This window comes from Crocuta crocuta, unplaced genomic scaffold (genome assembly GCF_008692635.1).
Source record: "Crocuta crocuta isolate KB4526 unplaced genomic scaffold, BGI_CrCroc_1.0 scaffold77, whole genome shotgun sequence".
NCBI lineage: Eukaryota > Metazoa > Chordata > Mammalia > Carnivora > Hyaenidae > Crocuta > Crocuta crocuta.
Window position 1 is genome coordinate 1,485,035 of NW_027532172.1, and position 10,703 is coordinate 1,495,737.

Here is a 10,703-nt window from a genome sequence, read left to right on the forward strand (position 1 = left end):
TGAATCCAGGCTTGAGTCGTGTTTGGGAGGTAAGAGTGGCCCCGGAGCTACATGGAAAATCTGGTGACTTAAGAAAAAAGTGCCAACCTTTGACATCATGCTAACAATATAATGACAACAATAACAGCTGTGCTTTCTAGAGTCACTGTCCATTTTCTCCAGTCACCGGTGGTGGGGAACCCGCTCCATGTCGCACAGCCGGAAGGGAGGAGTGGGCAGGTCCCCGGCCCCTATAGCCTCCACCACTCAGATTCCGTGGTCTCAGCCCTGAGCCAGCTTTTAGGGAGAGTAGCTCCTTTATTCTTTCTTTGCCCTGCAAACATTGGCTGACATTTCAGGGTCAGCAAGGAGCTGCCCATGGGGGTGGGGTGTGGAGAGAACGGAGGCAACAGTTCTAACTGTGTATGGTCACCGAGCAGGTGTACGGTGTGTCCTGGGCTGGGTGCTGGGGACACGGCAGGGACCGAGGCAGGCCCAGATCAGCCCTTGAGACATACTGGCAGGGAAAGAAAACAGTGGTGCATTATTTTTTTTTTAAGTTTATTTATTTATTTTGAGAGAGGGAGAGAGAGAAAATGAACGAGCGCGGGAAGGGCAGAGAGGGAGGGAGAGAGAGAACCCCAAGGAGGCTCCACACTGTCAGCTCAGAGCCCAAGGCAGGACTTGATCTCACAGACTATGGGATCGTGACCCGAGCCAAAATCGAGCTGGACGCTCAACTGACTGAACCCTCCAGGGGCCCCTCACCTTGATGTATTAGAGAATGACCCGGGGAGAGGGAGGCTCCTGGGGGTGGGCAGAAGGGCCCCTCCAAGGAGGTGACCATGAGCTGACACCTGGAGGAGGAGGAGCCAGCCAGGTGACAGTGGGGAGAACAGCATAGCAAGCAGCAGGGGAAATAGCACGTGCAAGGGCCCTGAGGCAGAAATGAGGTTGGCGTGTTTGAGGAACAGTGAGGAGGCTACTTTGACTGGAACAGAATGAGCAAGGGGGAGAGAGGAGGCAGATGAAGACAGAGGGGCTGAGGTAAAGGAATAGACTGCAGAGGGGCGCCTGGGTGGCTCAGTCGGTTGACCTTCGACTTCGGCTCAGGTCATGATCTCGCAGTTTGTGGGTTCGAGCCCCACGTCGGGCTCTGTGCTGACAGCTAGCTCAGAGGCTGAAGCCTGTTTCAGATTCTGTGTCACCCTCTCTGAGCCTCCCGTGCTCATGCTGTCTCTCTCAGAAATAAATAAAAACATTAAAAAAAAATAAAAAAAAAAAAGGAATAGACTGCAGAGCAGTGGGAAGCCGTGGAGGGTGTGTGAGCAGGGAGAGATGTGGTCTAATTGATGATTTTCAAAAGCCTCTGTGACTACTGTGGAGAGCAGGGACTGTTGGGGCAGGAGAGGAAATGGCAGAAGGCCGGAGGGGAGCCCGGGAGCAATGGGGTACACTCAGCTGGGGAGCCAGGACTGGGTAGAGGCAGAGACGGAGAGAAGTGGGCAGATTCTGGGACTACGCTGGGCATGGAGGATGGACTGCGTGTGGCCAGGTTTCTGCCCATTGCCGAGGAACCACAGGGGGGAGGGTGGGATTTGTTGTGCCCTGGGAAATCTGGGAAGGCATCCTGGAAGAGGTGTTCTTGCTCTTTGAGCTGGGTCTAGTCGGGCAAGTAGGTCTCTGCTGGTGCCCAACTGGAGTTGTGCTGAGGGTCAAATTGTACCGACACCATGAGGGCCATGGGGAGCCACTGCACGCTCAGAATTAGAAACAGCATAATGAGATTTTAGCCAGGAAATATGCCGCTGGGGGGCCTGGCAGAGGCTGGACTGGAGCCAGAGGAGTCAGGAAGGCACTTGAAATGGTTCAGATCCCGATCAGGCTAGTAGCAACAAGGAGCATCCAGTGAGTGCTTGCTGTGTACGTAGCCCATGAGGGGCATTGGATCCCTAGCCCTTCTCACTGCCCTTGGAGGGCCTCCCACTGCCCCGCTGAAGAAACTGAGGCTCAAAGAGGGATGGCGCCTTGCCTGTGACCGCTATATGACTTTCCAGGGGCTTCAGTCACATGACCACACCCTGAAAACCACAGAAATGTCTTCTCTCACAGTTCTGGAGGCCAGAGCCTGAGATCCGGGTATCGGCAGGGCCTCATGCCCCCCTGGAGGCTCTAGGGGAGGATCCTTCTTTTTGTCTCCTCCGCTTCCTGGAGGCTCCACGTGTCTCTTGGCTTATGGCCGCATCACTCCAGCGTCTGTATCTGTCTCACGTGACCTTCTGAGAAGAACCCCGGTGGTTGGGTTAAGACCCGCCCTCGTCTCTATGACCTCATGTTAGTTTCACCATGCCAGCCAAGACACTGTTTCCGAATAAGGTCATGTTCGGAGGCCCCAGGTGGACTGGAGGTTTGGGGTGGGGGGGTACTCTTCAAACTAGCATGGCCACACAGCAGATTACCGTACTTCAGTCCCGCCTTGGCCACCAGGGCCCATGGTGAAGCAATGGCTGCAGTGATGGGGACAAAGTGAATGTAGGGACAAGGATGGACAGACCTGGGGTCCCACTGGATTACGGGGGTGGCCGGAAAGGAAGAGTCAGTCTGGAGCCTTCCAGCCTGAGTATGAGAAGGGAGGGGACACTGGGGGCTGGAATAGGTCCCCTGGTGAGTGTGACAGGGGCTCCCAGGTCGGAGGCTGCTTTGTGGAGATTCTGTGCTTACGACAATGCTTCTTCTCTGTCTGCCTGTCACGCCCGGGCTCCCACCTAGTGCTCCAGAGCAGAGACTGGGTGGGCTGCCCAGCTTAGCCCTTCTCCACCCCTCGCTGACCTTATTTCCTCTGAGGACCATCTGCAAGGGTCAGTTGTATTTACTTACTGAGTCAGGATCTCATCTTACCTGCTGAGAACACGAGTTCTGTGGACTTTATGTGTCTCCACCACCATATCTCTGCTTTGGGTCCATGCCTTGTATATAGGAGGCATTCAAGAAACACAGAGAGAATGAAATGAAGCTTCTCTAAGTCCCTGCGTCCCAGAGAGCCCAGGAATAAGCCCTCCAAGATACACACCCCAGCTCCCTTGGGACTTCCTGTCCCCCTTCTGCCCTTACAATTCACAGGACCCTAGAGGGCTTAACCCCCCATGACTCCCAGTCTGCTGAGTCCTCACGTACTCACCCCTTCAGGTGGGACCCCTCCCAGCCTCTGGCTCGCCCCCTCCCTTTGCCCCTTCCCTCCTGCCACGCAGGTCTCCCTTCCCTTCCTCGAACATTGCCCACCTCAGTCTTGATCCTTGCGCTGCCCTCTCCCAGGTGCCCCCTTCTGGCTCTTCCAGGGCCTGCCTCATGGCCCCTTTTGAATGCCCCCCCTTCCGGGAGGCCTCTCATGACCGCCCCAAAGTCTCCCCATCCCTGTTCCTGTTTTTCTCAGCGTCATTGCATCTTTTCCTGATGTTTTTGTCTATCTATGGAAGTCTTACGGGTCCCTTTGTTGGAAGAGAGTTGTTCCTAGAGTTCTAGACATTTAGCTCCAAGAAAGTCAGCTTCGTAGCTTAGCTTCTGCATTCCTGGCAGCAGACTCAGAGAAGGAGCTCGGTGGCTATGTGAATGAATGAATGAGTGAGTGAGTGAATGAATGAAGGGGTAAGTGAGTGGATTCATTCCCCATCCCACTGTCTCCACACTTAGGGGAGACTCGGGGTCTAGCCTCTTCCTGGGCAGCCATCTGTCAGACCCTGGATGGGTCTGAGATTTCTGTGGATGGACAGCTGGGGGGCTAGGGACCCAGTAGCCAGTCCATCCCTACTCAGGCAGCGCGTGGGGCCCTCGGCCCCTGGGAGGCTCTCCCGGTCTCCTGCATCCGGACCTAGACTTGTGGCCCCCCGGGCCCAGCCCTTAGGCTCCTGGAAGAGGGGCTTCCTCTTCAGCCACCACCCCAACCTTTGCCTGTTCCCATTTCCTGGGAGTGTGAGTCCTGGGGGGGCATCCCAGCCCCCAGCGCCACCTCCATCCACCCCTGCCCCCTGTCCATCTCTGCCAGCCTTGTCTCTGAGGGGTGAGGTTCAAGCAGGCAGCAGCGCGGAGCTGGTTGGGCGGTGATCATTCACCAGGTCAGCCATCCTAAGTTCAGCCCCTTCAAGGGGGTCCCTGATCAGGGCAGATGAGCCCAAAAGGGGAAAGAGGGAGCTCTCCAGAGAGAGAAGGGGGGGCTGCAGAACCTTCAGGGACTGTTCAGGATGGGGGGCCTGGTGGGAGCCCCCAGGGTCTGTGGCTCATACTTTTATGAATATCTGGTTGTTTCCATATTGGACTTGAATTCAAAAAGCGTCAGATGCTGCAGGAACTTCACCGAAGCCTGCACGGGCTGGAGTCAGCCTATGGGCACAGCCTGGATGCTTCTTAGGGGGCAGGGACCTGCACAGGGGCAGGCTCTGTGGTTAGGGGCTGAGGCACTGAATGCAGTACAGGGATGTGTGCCAGGTCCCCAGGGAGATGTGGGTGGCTCCATCACTACTTTGCTTTAGAAAGAGCCCCCGCCGGGCCAGGCAGGCCTGGGGTGGGAGACTGGTGAGCGGATGGGGGGATGGCGAGGGAATGGCTGCTCTTTGAGCACGCCTGAGAATGCTTCCAGTTAGGGTCCTTCTGGCACCCCTGTGGGCATGAGAGGGCATGTGTGGTCCCCAGGCCTCCTCTGCCACCATAGCCAGGCTTTCTTCAGGGTGTCCCCAAGAGGCTGGGATGAGAAACAGAAGTCTTGTCTGTGGACCCCAGGCCATCCCTGGGCTCTGCTCAGCCTCATCACTGGCCCAGGAGATTCATTCATTCATTCAGTCCAGGTATTTTCTGGACACCACAGAGGAAACAGATCAGCTGGCCGCAGGCAGTGACGAGCGATCAGATGTCCTGACCCTGTCCCAAGCTCAGAGCTGGAAGAAAACACCAGGAGAGCGATGGGGAAGGAGGGGGAGGGTCAGAGCTGGACTCAGTCACCCTCAGCCAGACTGGGACAGGGTGAGTCCTAGGGGGAGGAGGAGGAAAGAGGTCTGTCCCCACCTCCCTGTCCCCAAGGCCCCCTCCAGCCATTATTAAACTGAATGAATGAGCCACCCTCTCTGCCAGAAAGGAGCTTGGTTTTGGACACCCCCAAAGCAGGCTTCTGCTGGCCTGCCCTCCTGGCATTGGTGGTAAGGGTTAGAAATGGGCGTGGGGGCTTGTTCTGGAAGAAGATGGCCTTGAACCCATGGCCCTAGCAGGCACCCCCTCAGCTCCTGGAAGCCCCCACGTCAGGGTCCTAGGCACCCTCCACTTGGCAACATCCTGCAAGCGGGACGTGAGGAGGACGTTTCAGGACGGAGGTTTCAGGACGGAAGTGTCCGGTTGCTTTGCAGAGTTCGCCCCTCAGCAAATGCGTGTATTTGAGGGGTTGAAGGATGGTTGGAGTTTGAGGACCCGATGTTGGAAAAGGGGGTAGCTAGGAGTTCCCGAGAGCTGTCGGGGGCCGGAGTTATCGCTTCGCTAATAAGTCAGGCCCCCTCCATTGCGTCCCGCCAGAGAGCGAGTTTGAGGACCAGCTGAGCGCTGGGGACCCCACCAAGGGGGCTCCCGGGNGGACCCTCTCCCTTCCAGCCTCTTCTGCCCACGGGAGCCGAGCCCTGCAGGTACCGGGAGGGACGGACCGGAGCGCCCAAAGAGGGAGGCACGTCCCGGAGGGGGACGCGGTTTGGGACAGGGGCCAGGACACAGGGTCTCCGTAGGATCCGGAACCCAGGGGACGCGGAGAGGGAGGGAATGTGTGTATGTGCACTGCCTGAGTGAGTGGAGATTTACGGACCCCCCATCGCAGAGGGGGAAGGTACTGGGTTCACTTTGGCCGGGGTAGAGCAGCGAGTCTCTAAACTCCCATAGATACGGTGGGGGGAGCTCTTGGGGTGAAGGCAGCGACCTGGGACTGACTTGGGAATGGGAGGGAGGAGACCCTTCACCACTGGCCCCCAGATACGGGCGTTTTAGGGTCGCCCTATTGCAGGGGCCAAGGAGCCAGGTTTCTCAGCTGTCCCTGGACTGAGGTTGGGGTACCCTACACAGGGCACTGCCTTGGCTCTCCTGGAGGGCAGGCTGCAGATGTGAGTGCTGAAGGCTGGGAGCCGAATGGGAGATGCTGATGGAGAGGGGTCAGAGTGGAGGGCACTGGTGGAGGCAGCCACGGGGAGGGCAGGGCAGGCTAATTGCACCCTGCTCACTGCCAGCAGGTTCCTGACTGCTGGTGATGGGGGCGGGGGGGGGGCGCCCAAGGGAATTAGGCAGCCAGCGCCTTACTGTGCCCACTCCTGGGCAGCCCAGGGGCAGAAGGGCAAGTGGATCCTGTGCACCCTGCAGAGCTAGGGTCCAAACAGTGCCGGTGGGTAGGACGTCTTAGGGTCCTTGCGCACGCTCTACAGGGACGCACACCCTGCAGCCCGCCCACACATCCTGGAAGGTTCTGCCATGTGCTGCTCTGGCCATGGTTCCTGGGAGTGGTGGGAAGTGCATTTCACCCCAAGAGGCGGGTNTCTGCCTTGGAGACAGGCACCTTCTGGTCCAGCGCTGAAGGACGGAGTGTGGCACTGGGCAGCAGCACCTCCTTAGATGTACCCACGGCCACATGCGAAGCATTTTCCATGTGAGATCTCTCACTTCCATTTTGGCCACCAACCTGCTGGGGGTGAGGGGTGGGGCCGCCGAGACATCCCTTTACTGAAGAGACAGCTGAGGAGGGGGCAGTGACTTCATCCTGGCCGGGACACCCAAGGGTCCCTCCCAGGCAGCCACTGCACCAACCCATCATTTGTAAAAGGGCTCACTCGAGGACCTTTGGAGTCTGGGCATTTTCTTTGTTTTTCTGTTGGGTAGAAAAGCTTGGAGAAGCCAGTTGGCCTGCTTCGTGCACCTGCCCACCTTCTCCCCACTCCTCGAGTCCTCCTGGGCTCCCCCCTGCCACGGGTGGCCCACAGGGTTCCCACAGTGTTTCTCGGGGTGGCGTGAAAGGAGGGGAGTTCAGCTCACCCTTCAGTGAACAGCGGGCTCATGCCCCAGACACATTAGGTAATTTTGGCAATTCTAGGGACCTTCAAAACCAGGTGCAGCCCACAGGGTGTTTCTAACTGCTTAGAACTCATCAGCGAACCCAAGGCCTTCACCCAGAAAAACACACCCTTTCACAGACATCCAGACCTTGGCCGGAGTTTTAGACAGGGCTGCTGGTTCTTTGGGAATCTCTGAGGGTGCCAGGGACCCCAGGCTGTGGGCCTGGTTGCAGTGGGGGAGGGGAAGGTGTACTGGGAAAGGGTGGGGTCTCTTGTCTCCCAGGGCCCGCTTGTCCCGCCTGAACTGCAGAAACAGGCTGCCCCCTTCTACGGAAGGCTGCTCTGTCTTGTTTCCTCTGAGGTCACAGGGAGGGTCAGGCACCCACCATGCCTGTGTCCTGAGCACTATGAGCCCTCAGGGGCAGGGCTAGGCTGGCTCCCTTCCCAGAAGGTGGCTTGCCAAGAGGGAGCTGGCAGATCCTACCACCCTCTGCCCCCCGGATGGCACCAACTTTGTCTCTGCCCCCTTCCTGGCTTTGTGACCTTGGGCAAGGTGCTAGACCTCTCTGAGCCTTGTTGCCCATCTGTAAAATGGGAGCAGGAATGCTACCTGCCTCACTTAGTGGTGATGGGAATTAAATGTGATGACTCTGATAAAGGGCTCAGTAAGCCCACAGGAAGCGCCGTGTGCACATTAACGTGATGGGCCATGGGAAGGCCCTCCACCTCTCTCCCTCCTAGAAGCCACCTGCATCCATCCCCCCACGCCCTCCCTGCCCAGGGCACCTTAGGACGAGGCTGCCAGGCAAGGAGGAGCGTGGCCGACACACGGCTGAATTTGGCCTGCGCGTCGGGCGGCTGAGTCACATCCCCAAATTGCATCTTCGTAAGTGCGTTTCGGAAGGTCGTTTGCAACACCCCCACCCCCTCCAGGCTCTGTCTGCCAGGCCACTTGCCTCTCCAGCCTGTGCCCCTGAGCCCTGGGGGAGGACCCTCTGCGCTTCCAAGAGAGATGGTAGGAGCGACGCCTGGGGTTTCCTCATCTCCTGGGTGAGAGCAGGGGCTGCGATCGCTGTGTGTGTCCTGGTGACAAGCTCTCGGCCCCATGCAGGCGGCAAGCAGGGGCCTAGCCCAGGAGCAGCATGGCCCCTGCGTGTTCGTGAAGGTGGCGAGAGAGATCCGAGCCAAGGTCAGCCTTATAAACTGTGAAGTGCTGGGGCCGCAGAAGACCAGCTTGTATAAACCATGAAGTGCTAGACCTGTGTGAGGCCAGGCCTTTTAAACCAACGTGTCAGGCCACATGTTGCCATGGCCTGGTTGATGTCATGGATGGGGAGGGGCGAGGGAAGGGATGTTTCCTAACGCTCACGAGGTCGCTCTGCCATGAAAGGAAGGTTTCTTGTGCTCCTACTGTGTGCTGGTGCCAGCATCAGGGGACACCTGGTGAATGGGACACACTGCCTGGTGGGGGGGTGCTGCGGCCAGACTAGGTGTCAGACATGAGGTGGACAGCCTGGCCAAGGTGGTAGCGTGGCTCATCTTGGCATATGTCCTGATGCAACAGCTTCCGTGTCTGTTACCCCCCAGCCCTGCCCAGACTGTGGTGTCAGGGCTGTAGAGGCACCCTGTCTGGACACACAGCCCTCTCTCCTGGGCCTGGTACACAGGGCCCCGCTGTACATGCCAGCCCGGCCTTTTCAAAGGGGCAAACACTTGGCCCACTGCCTGTTGCTGCCCCACTTATTCCTGGTGAGACAGTCTCACAAAGCAGCCCGGTCCAGAATCTGCCCTAGAAGGAGATGGCCCCTTCACAGCACAGTGCCTCAGTTTCCCTATCTGTCAAACCAGCCAAATCCCCAGGACCCCCCTTCTTGGGGGTATTGCAAGGATCGCAGAGAAAATTGGTGTGAAGGACAGAGTCTGGCATGTTGTAGCAGGTGTGCCCTAAACATTGGCTGGTAGTGGCCTCAGGGGGCACGTAGAGGGAGGGAGAGATGGTGGGCTGGGGCGGGACAGGGGAGGGGCTAGCAAGTTAGGGCCCAGGAGGTGAGAGTCCCAAGGCAGCCTCCTCGTATGTGTGTCACTGTCATCAAGGTCCTTGCTCTCGAACATGGTGCCAGAGGACACTGCCTTCTGCAAGGGCAGAATCCCAGGGTGTCGGGGCGCTCAGGCCGTCTGATCCTTGGTAGCTTGGAGAGGACACTGAGGCTGACCCGAGGTCACAGGGCCAGGCCGAGCACATCTCACAAGGCCCTAGTGTGCGATCTTAGAGGTAAATACTGGGTTGCCACATTGGTCCAGGAATCTCTTGGGAGATCACAAGCCTCCTTCCACGTAGGCAGGAGGGGGCTGGGGGTCTCTGTAGGTATCCCCACGCGGATACCCCATGCTTGCGTATGTTCAGGACTTCGGACAGCTCTCGGGGAGGAACCGGAGGCTCAGTAGGGTGACATGAACTTGTCACTGGACCTGAAGGTCAGAAGGCGACAAGCCCAGGTTGGAGCCACCTCCTGACCACCACTTACATGGCCTCTGGTCCTCCCAGGCACACCCGCCGGCAGATTCCATCTGCAGACATTCCAGAGTGTTCCCTGAATGTCAGCTGAGTGCTCGGCATTGTCCTAGGTACTTGGAGACAGAAAATCAGTGGGCAAAAGTTCAGTAAGAGGGTGATCCAGGCAGAGGACACAGCAGATGCAAAGGCCCCAGGCTGGACCAGGCTTGTCAGGATCTGGCGACCGGGATGCCTATGGGGCTGGAAGGGAATGGCTCTGGAAGAGTGAGAGGGTTGAGGTGGGTAGGAGCCACAGAGGGCCTCCTCCTGGCCACAGTGAGGTATTTGGTTTTTATGCAGCAGCACTGGGGAGCCATGGGAGGGTTTTGAGCGGGAGAGGAGTCTAGGCTGACTTAGGTGTTTCTTGGCTGGCCAACCCACATGTCAGTCATGTGTCCGGGTTCATGGCTTCCTGAGCCTCAAAATGTTTTGGGGTGGCGGCAGGGGTCCCTTGCCCTCCGGTCAGTTAGCAAGGCCCTGTCGTGACTGTGTCCCTTGTGCCCCTCAGGTCAGCGCAGGAGCCCGGTCACTGAGCCATGCTGGGCCCCGGGTGGCCTGCAGTGAGCCCAACCCCGGCACCCACATAGTCATGAACAGCCACAGCCACAATGGCTGTGGGGGGCGGCCGCCGGGCAGCGGGCTGGGTGCCCTGGGCAGAGACCCTTCGGAGCCCGAGGCCGGCCACCCCCCCCAGCCCCCACGCGGCCCAGGCCTCCAGGTGGTGGTGGCCAAAGGCGAGCCAGCCCAACCCTCACCTGGCAGTCCCCGTGGGCAGCCCCAGGACCAAGAAGAAGAGGAAGACGATGAAGAGGATGAGGCAGGCGGGAGGAGGGACTCGGGGAAGGTTCCGAACGTGGGCCACCGCCTGGGCCACCGGCGGGCGCTCTTCGAGAAGCGGAAGCGCCTCAGTGACTACGCCCTTATCTTTGGCATGTTCGGCATTGTCGTCATGGTGACTGAGACGGAGCTGTCCTGGGGCGTCTACAGCAAGGTAGGCGTGGCCTTTCCCTCCTGGGCCCCCCTGGCCCCCGCTGCTCCTATGGGCCCCCCTGGCCCCCCACTGCCCCTCTGGGCCCCCCTGGCCCCCAGTGCCCCTTGGGCCTTGGCTC

At 58.8% G+C, this 10,703-nt stretch overlaps 1 protein-coding gene across 1 annotated transcript in view; it reads left to right on the forward strand.

The window, feature by feature from the left end:
- Positions 1–5,592: 5,592 nt before the first annotated feature.
- KCNN1 (potassium calcium-activated channel subfamily N member 1) overlaps positions 5,593–10,703 on the forward strand; it is a 24,382-nt gene continuing 19,271 nt past the window's right edge. The window contains exons 1-2 of the mRNA XM_077777068.1: positions 5,593–5,636; positions 10,103–10,585. Of these exons, the coding sequence (XP_077633194.1) occupies positions 10,184–10,585 (402 nt within the window). The 5' untranslated portion in view covers positions 5,593–5,636; positions 10,103–10,183. The remainder of the gene's footprint in view (positions 5,637–10,102; positions 10,586–10,703) is intronic.